Source organism: Castanea sativa, chromosome 8 (assembly GCF_040712315.1).
Source record: "Castanea sativa cultivar Marrone di Chiusa Pesio chromosome 8, ASM4071231v1".
NCBI classification, from domain to species: domain Eukaryota; kingdom Viridiplantae; phylum Streptophyta; class Magnoliopsida; order Fagales; family Fagaceae; genus Castanea; species Castanea sativa.
The window spans coordinates 43,808,252-43,821,872 of NC_134020.1; the positions used below are offsets into that span (position 1 = coordinate 43,808,252).

The following is a 13,621-nucleotide window of genomic DNA, read 5'->3' on the forward strand; positions in this document are numbered from 1 at the left end:
TAAGTGCATTGATAGCAACAGAAACTCTCCAGCAATAAGCATGCGAACAGAGACAACTTCCATAACAGCATTCAAGTCATAAAATCCCATCTGATTGCAAAAAATTTGTGGTAGTTCTTTTTCTTCATCCTTTTTTTTTTCTTTTTTTAAATACAAGAAATTCAAAGAGATAAGCACAAAAAACCTGCTTATCTTCCAAGATCATAGAAAGTCTGTAGCTTGAAAAATGATGGCCTTACCTATATAACTGATAAAGAAATAAATTTTCCATTTTTATATAATATTTGCAACCTCCTAGCATCATCAATTAAATCCATCAACCCTACAAATAGTAAAGCCAATCTTTCCAAACTTCCCAATGAGAAACTGAATCCATCAGAATGGGAGCCACTTGTCAGGAAGCTGCAACTATCTCCCTCAAAATCAGCAGCTGTTGACACTGCTTGGCCTGTTAAACATCAACCAAAGCATTTACAAAATTTTCTCCGCAGATCCAACAGCATTGGAGAATGAACTTTCCCATTCTGATCCATTCAGATCAAAATAATTTTCAATTGTAGACAAAACCCAAAGCCTCAAAAGGGGACAACTAGATTAGCTATCGCCACTCACGGCAATTACCACACCTCCAATTGCCTTCCTCAAATGATGTTTCAACCCAGGGTGAGCAGTGACTATGTATTTGCAACCCACAATTCTGGCAAAAAAGATCAGGAACTGGCTCTGCATGTGAACACCTCCCACAGTGAATGATGTTAACAGTAGGCTCTACAGAATTTGCAGGTTCTTCCTGATCAGTATAATTGCCCACCATTCCATACTGTTCAGGGAACTCATCTTGTGAAATTGTACAAGAAGCATTTCCCATGTACCCCGACCAATCCCCAGATGTATCAACTCCATTATACGGGGCCCCATCATCAGATGCCAGCAACTCTGTAACAGAGAAGTAGGTCTGGGGTTCAAATTCCATATCTTCACAATTAAAACCATTATATTCTAACATCATCTCGCTCTGAACATCCCATTCCACCATAGGAGATAATGCTTTTTCCTCATGATTCAAGACCGTGTCTGTTTCAGGGTGTGTCGATAATTCAGCATGAGAAAGATTACTCCCAAATAAACCATCTACATCCTCTTCACGCTTCACTTGCCTTCTGACTGGAAGTTTCTGCGGCCCTGGCACAAAAGTAGTACTCCATTCAATATCCAGTTCTGAATTATGCTCTGTGATTAGCTCAACTTTGGAAAGAGGTAAAAGAGGATCATGTTCTTGTTTTGACACTTCTGCCATGGGAAACGCTGGAGTAACAGGTTTAAACTCTTTAAATTCTTGGTCCAAACCTTCATCCATATTCCATACTGGAGTAGCTGGTTCACAGTCTATATATTCTTGTTTTGGAACTTCTGCCATTCGATACACAGGAGTAGCAGGTTCACATTCTCTAGATTCAGAAATTATTCCAGAATCAGAGTCCGCTCTTACATTTCCTTGTTTTGTATCCCTTGTGCGTGTCTTGATGACCTCAGGCAGCTTGTCTTTACGGTCTGAGTAAGGACACACAGGTGACCTTATCCTACGACATCTGCAACACTTGTAGCCTGCCACGTCAAAAATTCTAGACTCCTCAAGTTCTACAGCTTCAGCATGGAACCATTCTGCCAATTATCACAAACACAAGGAATCAAAAAATAATAGTAATAAAAAAACAGAGAGAGAGAGAGAGACAGAGTAGGCATCTTTAGTCAAAAACATGTGGCATCTATATCTAGAGCAAACTTACTATTGCATGTCTCGCAGCAAATGTACATAAGATCAGATCTATAGGGCTTCTGGCACAAGTGACAAACAGGTTCCAAGTGACGTACATCCAAACTGCCCTTCAAAAGAATGTTTTTAAGCCTGAAATCAATGCCTGTGTCTTCACTGTTCTTCTTCTTCCATATAATACCCCAAGAACACAGCTTGCGACGGCTTTTATTTGCCAAGCTAGATTCAGAAGTAGCTTGTTTCAGCTCAGAACGAATATCTCGAGTAGTTTGTTTCAGCTCAGAACGAGTATCTCGAGTTCTCACAGATGCTAATGGTTGATTATTAGCTTTAGGCCTTCCACCCTTATTGACTGTCATTAAGTTAGGATGTTCTTGCCTTTGCAATGGCAAGGGACTGGTTGGAGATTCATTACAGCTTTTGTTTTGCACAAGAGCCTTTGCATGGTAACACTGTTTGCAAGTAATCAAGAACTCAATTTCATCATTCATGGAAATTGTTGAACTTCTGGCACATGCTTCATGACAATAACCTGCCCACATTATGGCAAATAATACAATGGTTCAGAAATTTCATGTAATAAATAAATACATAAATATGTATCTCTTTGTGTGTGTGTGTGTGTGTGTGTTACTTGATATAGGCATGATGGCTCAGTTTATATACCTTGGCATGCACTGCACTTGACTGCCTTTCTGAGAATCACAACAGAGAATATTAATGAACTTGGACCAAGTTGTAGAATGTAAAGAACTAATTAAAAAGAAAAAACGAATACAATATATATAAGAAACATACAATATTATTGAACAATTGGGGAAAAAACACAATATTATAAAATAATTACCCAAGAGAAACATCCAGCTGACATGAGGAACAAGAGCACACATCCAATTTATCTCTCTTGCATGTAAGATAGAAAAAAATATCTCTACGGGAAGCTTTCAACCGCCTTTGAGACTTTAAGGTTACATTCAAGGGCTCCTCAATAGATTGCAAGAGTACTTTATTAACACTTTCTTCGTACTCTTTGATCAAATATAAAGGAATGCGAGATTCAGAAAACCAATACTTGTCTTTTCCATCTTGACTTTGCTCTATTTCAATGATATTCTTCATAACGCGCGAAGGAAGATGCTTTTGGTTCCCAAAAGCAACTGCATATCTAATCCTTTTTTCCACAATTTTTTTATCACAAATGACAGCATTTCTGAAGGCAGAAGCTTCTGTCTCTGGACCTTTTCCATCCTGGAGGTTCTGCTCAGGACGAAGAAGATCACTCCATCTCAAATGAAAGTCTAAGTATCTGACCTGATGCAAATTCCAATTGCATATTTAAAAAGTCATACAACTACAATCTTCAAAAGATAGTTCAATTTGCTGTAAGACCTATAGAATTTGCTGAGAGAGAGAGAGAGCAACAAAATTATAATAAAAATGAGAACGAACCTGAAGCGCAAGATGAGATGCATTCCTACTCATTTCGACTGCAGTTCTCCATACTGACTGTCGGCTTCTTTTAGGAATATCAGAAGAATAATCAATACCAGAAATCCGCCTCCGACCACCTGACGAGCCAGAATACTATTAGTACATTTTCCCCTTATTTTCAGTAATGCAACTACCTTTAATCTAAAGACTAAAGATGCTTACAATAACGATGGAATGTTTACCATTTGACGTTAAAAACTGATTGGGGGAGGAGGGGGTGGGGGAAGGATGCTTACAATAAGGGGAGAAGTTGTAAGATTATTTTTCAGAAAATGAAAGGCTAGGGCATCATATTTACCTTGGCGAGCTGCTTTTCTAACTAATGAGCGAGGCAAAATTGCTCTCTGGAATATAATTTTTGACAGCTTCCCACCTCGCCACCACTCAAAACTCTGGTCACGGCAACCATCGGCTGTCACCTCAGACACAGCAGACTGTTTCCTGTTTCGCCTTCCACTAAGTCCACGTTTCTGTGTTGTTCCAATGGTGCATGTAGAACTTTGAATCATAAGAGATTCATCTAACATACCATCAACCAGCTTAACCCAGTCCACAGAAAGAGCAATGATGCGGATGTGTTCCTCAAGCTGCAAATCAAAACTGAGCTAATAAACCAAAATATAGATGGCATGCGCACAAAAATGCCTACATAAAAAATTGCACTAAATAGAATTTATTTTCTCCCCATAAACAAGGGGAGGATGGTTAAGTCATGGGTTGAGTTTTGCACGTTTTTGTGAGTTATGTTTGCCTATAAGAAAGAAATATATAAATTAAACATATATAAACATGTGACACCAAGTCAATATTAGAAAATTTGAATACTCAAAGCCCCGCTGATTGCTGCTGAAAGTGGCCAAGTAATTTTTAGTGCCACTCATTCATTCAAACATTTGTCATAAAAAAAGTTTGTAAATCCAAATTATACAAGAAGATAATCTTATGAAAATATTGCATTTGCATTTTGTTGATTAAAAGGCATAAGCCAATGGATAAAAACTTTCATCCATTAGATGTAAAACTCAAAATTGGCAACCAAGGTCTGGAAATTACAAATTTGATATGAAAATTTTGTTTGCATATTTTGTCTTTCCTTGAACAGAGTATTTTTTTCATCTTTAACAAACTACTATTACTTATTTATTTTATTTTTTAAAAATGATATGAAAAGAGCTTCTGACCATCTAAACCAGATCCACACTTATTTGACAATTAGGATGCACTATGAATCTAAAAAGGGAAATTAGAACTTCTGACACATTTCCTTCATTAGCTCCAAAAGAAATTTGTCACAAGACCATTCAACGGACCTTTTTTTTATGATCTATTTCACAATCAATCATAATAGGTACCTACTAAAGCATTTATGATCTATTTCACAATCAATCATAATAGGTACCTACTAAAGCAGACAACAAAGTCATTTTTTTCCAAAATGCTTTTCACATATAGCACATTATAAACTACACATTACAAGTTCAAAGGAACAACAATCTGCACAATAGTGTTCATGCAATTGTTATTAACAAAAAACTACAGCTTTCGAATTTGGCTACAAACATCAGAAGCTTTAAGAAGTTCAAAACAAATAAACACACACATACACATATTTATCTCAAACATATTATTGGAGCTTTCTGAGCCCCAATTCAATGTCAATTCGTATAGAAACATTTGGGGTGTCACTTGAGATCAAACTCAAGAAACGTTTTCCATTACAAAACCAGCAATAAAAAGTTTTTTTAAAAAAATAATAAAGGCGGAGCATTTAACTGTCAGTATAACATTAAACATCTAATTAAACAGAGAAAACTAATGCATTACTAGGCCAAACAATACCTAACATTAATACATAGGCCGATTACTGTATACACCAAATAACCAAATAAACCAGGTAACAAAAGAACTTACTTCAAGCAATAGAGCCTTTATTGTACTGCAAGTTGAAGCCTGTTCTACTCGCTTACGCCATTGCTTTCTGTAAATAGCATTCAAAAAGGGGCCAACTATCAGACCACATAAACTCTCCTCCAAATACAAAATGTATGTTGCAATGCTCGCAAGACTCCCTTCTCCACTCTTTTTGAGACGAAGGTTGGCAAGGATCTTCGTGGCAACTTTTGTGGCACACAAGCAAGCATGGTTTAACATGCATCCTCTCTTGCTTGAAACAGGAGCCTTACAAGACAGACACCAACCACACCTCTCTCTTGGGACCTCCACAAGCTTCTTTTCAGAACTTGGCCAGAAGAAACGAGAGGCTGTTAGTGAGAATGCTTTTGCTTGCAAAAAATTGTTGGAAGATGCAACTTTCCTTGGATCTGAAGCATGAGCCTCTGAAACCCGAGCTTCCTCTGATGAAAGAACAGCCAGTCTAGCAGCAGCAGATGCAGCAAAATCTCCATGCATATAGTTATTTATGTAGGCCTGAGGTTTAAGGGATGACCCCAAGTACAAAAAATCATCAACTGAATTGCTGTCACCCTTTCCATACACTGATCTATTACCTTCTTTGCTTTGAGAGGGAAAAATCACAGGAAAACACATACCACTGCCATGCCCAGCATAGCTCCCATTGTTGTTTCTGGAGGTGCACATAGTAAGCTCTATTGCACTTGATCGGCCAACAAAACTTTGGTGTGTCAAGTCAGATTGATCAGCTTGCTGACTAACTGAGTCACCAGAAATGGCACAGTCCATTTTTATCCCCTCAGTTAGTTTTATATCCATATGTTGACAATCCTGATGTCTTGTACCACCATTGCTATGAAGACTGCAATGGTCAGTGTGAATAGTTGTGCCCAAGGAGTCTTTGCTTTCATTATTCACATAGTTCTCAGCCTCAGGCATATATAGAACTTTCTGGTCTTCCTTGCCAGAAGGGAATGACATTGAAAGGGTTCCATAATCCTTTATGTTTGCTAAATTCATATGTACCGGAAGAGAGAAGACACTTTCTGGAATAGACCAATATTGTAAAATTGCCTTGCACAGCCCCAAGTATAAAGCCGTATGTTGCACAGATGAACAAAGAACTTGCAGCACTTTAGGGATGTCATTCCGATTGAAATATCTGAAACATGGTTCTGAATCTACAAAAGCCTTAAGCCTACAATCATGAATATCATAATATTATCAATGGGTTGAAGAAAATTAAAGCAGCACACACAGAATTGAAGAACAAGTCTGAGATAAGGTGAGGGATCAAAGACTAAAGTTCAGGAACCATGTGTTTCACAAAGCTAGACAACAAAAATTATTCCAGTACAAACAAATAGGTTCATCGAACATTCAGTATAATGTAATTATTAATGAACAATAAGGGAGATGAAACAAAAGGGTTGAAAACATACACTAGTAAGTGGTCGCAAGAACCCAAGAAAATCCGTCCATACAAATCAATGCCGAATATTTCTGCTCCTTTAAGTGATGTTCCCTTCGTAATGGCAGGCCCAATCTTATCAATAGTGCACTCTGGACAGTACCATGGCCCATCAGGTATAAACATTTTCATCACACCTATACACCTTGAATGGTATGCTGATGGGCACCCATCACAGCAAAGCAAGGTCCCATCCATGCCACAAAGCCGGCATTCATCACCATTGCTATCAACATCAACATCAGCAGCATCCATATCCTGTTTGGTACCTTTATAACCTGAAGAATTTATGTTTCCTGATGCCTTCATCTCATGTGTTTCTGCAATAATCTCCATAGCTTCTCTGTCCTTGCAAGCAGAAGTTTTAGAATATCTGGGGTGGACCCTTCTAGGCCCGTTTTCAGAAGGATTGGATGCTTCTGTACCATAATCTAATCCAACTTCTGATTCTTCACGCATGTCAATCTCAGATCTTAACTCAGCAGACTCTAAGACATCATCACACAGGATTTGCAAAACCATTAACTTCCTAACTGCAGGTAAGGAATAATACTCTCTATCCAAAACCACATCATAAAATTCTCTCCACTCAGGTCCCTTTGCATATCCCATAACTGTTAAATAGTTGACCAAGTAAACAGGCCACGTCAATGAATCAAGGAGGCTCCAATCAATGCACCTGACAGGAAACAAAAAAAAAAATTAGAAGGAAATAGAATCAACTTTTTAACAAGGTAAACTGGAAATAGAATCATGTTTCAATTGTAATTTATCATAAAAAAAAAAAAAAATAGATATGCATAATGGCATGAAGAAATATATCACTTATCTTATAATATCAGAGGGAGAGGTTAGCAGAGAAATAAAGGACATCTTATACAATCACTTCAGATATATGGGGAATCAAAATCACCATTCCAACATCTATTTTAACAAAAGATCAATAAAATCCATCTAAGGCTTCATTGTTGCTGTTGTTGTTGCTCAATTGATAGCCAACGGAAAAGAATGTGATAATGCATTATTATCTTATAAGATTAGTACTTCTAGCTTTAAAAGAAAAATATAAACAACTCACTTAAATGAATTAGTCAGATGTATCATGAACAGTGAAGTACATAATAATATGTTGAAAAACGTAGCCCATTTCCACCTTTCTTTCTGCAGTTTGCAACCAAACATAACAGCATAAAAAAAAATACCTCCAACATCTACTACCCAAGAAAAACTAGTGACTAGTTAATTCCATCAAAATATCATTCCCACAATGCTTATACAACAACTTGACAGTAATTAAGTTTATATTTCAGGATGTTGGGTTTTATCAACCAAAGACATAAAGAGATGAAAAAAAAAAAAAAAGTACCTCAAGCATTTTGAAGCAAGCTCCAAGCCATCTGATGAGAGCATTTCAAGATGACGCCTCAATGCACGCATCAATGCAACATGAATAGCATCCAACAAGGTGTTTGCAACACAACAATTAAGCGACCCCACGAAATCATCCAAAGTAAATGGGCTCAAAAACAAGCGGATACTAAACGACCGCAAGAAGCCATAAACGGATAAAAGATGTGAAACACACTGCTCCGGCACACCTATGGTTCCTGAAGAAGGCGGCAACTCAAGTAGCGGGATAGGTGGGGTCTCTGTATCGAACCCCAAATCCCTATCCATCGCATACTCACACGAATCACTCGATGAATCAGCATCAGCATCAGCATCGCCTTCAACCTCTTCCCCATCCTTTTCAATTGTCAATCCACCACTCACCTCACTCAAAGTAGACACTTCAACCTTATCCCCTTCATTTGTCAAGGCACGTGCTTTCTTCTCCAATTCAATCCTTCTCTTTTCACTAATCTTCAATACCAATTCATCTAATTTTATCTTCCTTCTATCCAAATCTTCGTCGAAATCATTATCCCTCAAAATAAGCATGCGAAGCTCGCCACTCTCCAAGTCCTCACTATCACCATCCTCATAATTGACCCTATACAATCCCTCCTCATAATGTACAACTTTCCCGAGAAAAACTCCACTGCCATCGAATTCCTTCAGCACATACCGCCCAACCAAAGCCAAAGATCTCGTCTCCAACGGCTGCTTCTTTGCATCCGGTCCCGGAGTGTTCTCACCATCTTTTCGCCTCCTTTTCCTCGGCCGACCCCTCGATCTGGCCACCGGAGGCTCCATTTTACCGATCTAGAGTGCAAGAATCGGATCGGACCCTAAAATCCGAATTCCGAATCCAATCGAAAGGGATTTCTAGGGTTTCAAGTAACCTCCACCTCGCTCTAATCAACCAAAAACAATAGAAATAAAAAAATTCCTCATATGAAAAATACTGGTTTGAATTTAGGGTTTATGTAGATCCTACGAAAACAGAGCAAAAACCAAATCGATCAGAACGCAATTTTATAGTATAATTATACTTTTTGCAAACCAAAAAAAAAAGTTTCGGAATGATATATATAGATTGGGAATTTGAAACGTTTCGATGAAAAGTGAAGCGAAAAATTACCTGATTGATAATCACCATTGACGAAGTGGAAGCGGCTTTTGAGAGATAGAGAGGGAGAGAAGTAAAGCCCTAATAGGAGAGAAACAACAACAACAACAACGGCCTCTCTCCACACTCTTCTACCAAGTTTTATTATAGCGGCTCGCGTGGTGTGCTTATTCCTTGACTCAGAACTCGCTTGCCCACTCCGAGTTAGCATCTGAGTCACGGGTTTTGGTTATTTATTATTTTGAGATATTTTTGTGCTATTTAAAATTAATAAATAACAAGTATCCGATGAGGGCGTCCTCATGTCACTACTGCGAGTCCTCCCCCCGAATGTATGGTTATTATTATATGTGGTCCACTTTTTTTTTTTTTTTTGGGAAAAAAAATGTCCCTAAATTTATTTTTGAACTATTTGATAACAATAAATTTTACAATTTTTTTTTATTATTGTTGGACTTCTCTCCTTCATCCAGGTTACTTTTATATTATCATTATGATTTACATAATTTTTAATCTCTCAATTTTTAAAAGTTATTGATCAAAGATATATATTAAAAAAAAACTCATGTTCTTTAATATCTATTGACTAATGAAGTTATACACTCTTTTTTATTCCTACTTAATCAAAATCCTTTAAATTCTAGAACACCTTGTCCCATTTGAAATTAAATGTATTAAAAAAATATAGCCAAAAAAAAAAAGCATAGCCTATGATGAGAGATCTATTTTTTCATATAGTTATTTTCATCTTTTGGCTAATATTTGGGACTTAATTAAAACTATTACACATTAAGAGGCATAAATATTGCATAGTCCAATATTTTCATTTATAACTACTAATTGAGGTTGTTTTCCACTTGAATGACCTTAAATCGTTAATTAAATGGTTTAATGAAAGAGTCCACTGAGTCTGAGATATATTTACATCATGTACGTAAGAAAAATGCTTAACAATTTGAAAAAAATTTGATGTATCTTTTTTTGCACTTGATAATGTTTGGATTTATAACTCCAAATGATTTTTCTAATGATTCTTAAAATAAAATCCATGATCTCTTATGTTCAAAAGTTTTAATAGACATGTTAGAGTCACCCCAAAATAATTTTCCCTTATAATTGTTTAGTGTGTGTAATATTAGGAAATACACACATTTGGTTAATAATTAGGTGCTTAAGATCTATAAACACTTAAATTTTAAAAAAATTATTAAAAAAAAGGAAGATAATTTATGAATTTATTATGATTTTCGTGCATATGGTATTTGTACTATGAAGCTAAGGGTACAAAACCGCATGGTACGTTTCAAGTTAACTAAAACCTTATGATGGGGTCCATAACTTTTGAAATATCGAAAGTCAAACCAGTTGCAATAAACAAATGCAATACTATTTCCACGGGATTTTGCTTCCCTAAGCCCACCGCCTCAAACATGAAAAATACAATACAATCAATAATAATATGAAAAAGTGGGAAATAAATAAATTTTATAAAACCCGCTGGTATGGTTGACTCTGACAAAAGCGAGTCGACTCAGAATTTAACCCGATCCCATGAATTTTTTTTTTTAAAAATGCCAAATAGTTAAGGACTTTAAAAGTTGGGTGCGAGTCTCACCACGAATAGTTTGCATTTGCTTAAAGCAATGAAGGGACAAATTAGATCAAAATGGCGGGAACTATGTCCTATTTAATGGAATTTCCCGCCCAATTTTTTTCCAAGTTCAAAAAATATTGTCTCCATTGTAGATGTAATTTGTGTAACGGTCACTGTCCTAGTCCAACGGTTAATTTTTGTTAGGACTAGTCGTTGTAAAATTGTGAACAAGAGTTGATAGTTGCACAATTTGGACCCTATATATTATATGATATATTTCTTTAAAAAAAATTATATGATATGATACGATAAATCATTTGAGCAAAAGTTATCATCTATTTCATTATTGAATCCTAAATTTGCAATCCAAATTTTCATGGGTTTTGAAGGTATGAGATAGTTTCTTAAAAGAGGAAGGCTGTAAACTATTATTTCCACGATTGTTGACCTAACATGTTGTAATTAGAGTAACATTATTTTCAATATTATTCGTATATAACACCACTTCTTACACTTATTGTTTTTAAAATTAAAGCGTTGATTATTACACATAATGTCTATAGAGTGTGTGTGCCACATCAGTTGAAATCGTATGTTCAAAACATGATTTCAATTAAATTATGAAATCATGTTTTCAAAACACAATTTCAAAATTATAACTGAAATCATTCTCAAAATGCTAGCCATCACGTTTTTAATGGTAAGAATAATTTTCTTTTTATTGATATACAAAGGAAAAAAAAACAAAACAAAACAGAACATTGTTTGAAAAGGAGTAAACCCTTTTTGTTTTTTGGGTTACCTAAAGTTAGGGGTGATGATGTGGAAATCCTCAGTTGAGTAGGTTCGTCCAGATGAGTCGGCAACCTCGTCCCTGTGCCTACAATTGTCATGAAAAGCCTTCCTTAGGTGGTCACTGGTATGGTGCCTACCACAAAGTCTCCAATGATAAAGTCATCGTATAGAAGCTTTAAAAAAGTGTATGAGAGCTTAGAATATCAGAGCTACAGCGTATGTGTATTTGAGAATGTACCTTGTCTGGTTCCGAGGGGTGTTTATATATGACTCCATTGCTTCTAGTCGTTTTGGCCTTTATTGTGGCTTTAGTGCTTCTTTTGTAACACCTCTAGGCTCATTGATGTAGGTTTTGATGAGCTTCTAACGGTTTGACAGCTAGTTTATAACTGTCTGAGGTATTGAATTCTCTATTAATGGCTTGTCTTCCTTCATCCATGAGGTGGAGGGGTGGGCAAAGGTGCTTAATGGGTTCGTCTGGGCAAGGAGGTTCGTTGGGCCTATCAGTTGCCCCCCTAGGTTCTGTGATTGTCCTTACGCGTCATGACAACCACTAGAAGATGAAAGGTTTCTTGTCTAGACATAACTCTTGGGGTTCCGTTCCACATTCAACAGGTAGTGGCGTCGTCGTGCAAGTCGTGGCCACGTGGCACGTTCTAATTGGTGGAGTTAATATCCCACTCATGTGTCTCTTGGGTTTCTCGCTGATTTTCGGTTTTTGTGCCTAGTTTTTTAAACCTTCTTTCTTTTTTCTTTCTTCTTTACTTTCTCTTTTCTTCGCCGTTGCTGCTCTGTGCTTCTTCATCTCCGAGCTATTCCTTTTGCGTTTTTCGTTTCTAGGGTTGTTTTTTCTTAAGGTACAGCTTCTCCTCACATTTTTTACTCTTTGTAGCATAGGTAATTTGTAAGGGTTTCTGAATTTTTTTTTTTTGTTTTTTTTTTTGGGTTTTTAGGACTTTGCCTTTCTTTTTTCATTTCATGGGCTCCATGGTTGGAAGCTCTGAAGTTAGGATACTTTGCCCCTTTGTCTCATTTCTCTTTGCGCGTTTGGGGTCTTCTCTAGGAGTTTCTGGCACCTTTTGCCCTTTAATTGAAGGTTTTTTTTTAGGAGTAGTAGCTTGAGTGTAGTGTTGGCTGATTTGTTCCCCTTGCTCCGTCAATCTGTTGATTGGTTTGAGGAATTAGTGGGTGAGCGGAGAGCGATGTTGGAGGTGAGATCCAATGAGCTTGAGATAGGGTTGTCGTCTAGCGATGGCCCTCTTGAGGTGGAGGAAGACACTATGGCTTCTGGCCCAAGAGAGGTCAGGGATTTTTCTGCCCTCGAGGAGGAGTGTGGCCTGGACACTGAGACCCTCTCTAAGGTTAGGGATAGGTTTCAGTTTCTAGAGAGGGTTAGGATTCATTGTCCTCGTAAAGAAGAACGAGCCCGCCACTTTTCACCTAAGAAGGTGTGCTTCTACGAAGTTGCTTTCCAGTGCAGGCTTAGGTTTCCCGTCCACCCATTCATTATGGAGCTTTTGGGTCATTTCAACATTGCTCATGGGCAACTTATGCCAAACTCATGGAGGATAGTGATTAGCTGTATGAAGATATGGCTAGCTGCCACCGAAGAAGACATGATCAGGGTGGACGAGTTCACTTACCTATATCGTTTAAAGAAGTCCAAAGAGTATGGGTACTATGAGCTAGTGCCCTGGGTCAAGAAGGCTAGGATCGTCACTGGCCTGCCTTCGTCCTTCAGATATTGGAAATCCTAGTTCTTCTTTGTTTCTAGAGATGATTGAGAGACTCCTTCTGGTGAAATTTAGGGTGACATCCCTAGGTTGCTCCGTCATTGGAGAGCCCCGAGTCTAGGTGTGTCGTCTTTCTGCAAATCCTCTTTCATTCTTTGTTCTTTTCCTTTATATATATATTATCGTCGATAACTTTCCTGTCTGTTGTTTCTGTGTAGTTAAGAAGCATCCAAAGCTCAAGAGCAGGTATAGGCATCGCGTCGAGGCAGCTGTAGAGTACATAAAGACAATTTACGATTTTGATGACTTGGTTGACCCGCGAATCTTAGCTCGTCACTAC

At 37.4% G+C, this 13,621-nt stretch overlaps 1 protein-coding gene across 1 annotated transcript; it reads right to left on the minus strand.

Annotated features, from left to right (window-relative positions):
* Positions 1–62: 62 nt before the first annotated feature.
* LOC142607641 (DDT domain-containing protein PTM-like) lies at positions 63–9,314 on the minus strand. Its single transcript, XM_075779208.1, has 10 exons — positions 9,172–9,314; positions 8,014–9,023; positions 6,619–7,326; positions 5,177–6,374; positions 3,564–3,852; positions 3,224–3,342; positions 2,622–3,085; positions 2,441–2,469; positions 1,788–2,306; positions 63–1,662 (listed from the first exon to the last, which is right to left on the minus strand). Exons 2-10 carry the CDS (start codon positions 8,841–8,843, stop codon positions 599–601), a joined length of 5,220 nt encoding a protein of 1,739 aa, XP_075635323.1. The 5' UTR covers positions 8,844–9,023; positions 9,172–9,314; the 3' UTR covers positions 63–598.
* Between the last annotated feature and the right edge of the window lie 4,307 nt (positions 9,315–13,621).

Bases quoted from the DNA above. Each gene is read 5' to 3' on its own strand.
- LOC142607641 (XM_075779208.1), bottom strand. From the start codon at position 8,843: ATGGAGCCTCCGGTGGCCAGATCGAGGGGTCGGCCGAGGAAAAGGAGG. The intron at 7,327-8,013 runs GTACTTTTTTTT...GTTTCCTGTCAG, and splicing joins CTTGCTTCAAAATGCTTGAG to GTGCATTGATTGGAGCCTCC. The intron at 3,343-3,563 runs GTAAATATGATG...CTGGCTCGTCAG, and splicing joins TAGAAAAGCAGCTCGCCAAG to GTGGTCGGAGGCGGATTTCT.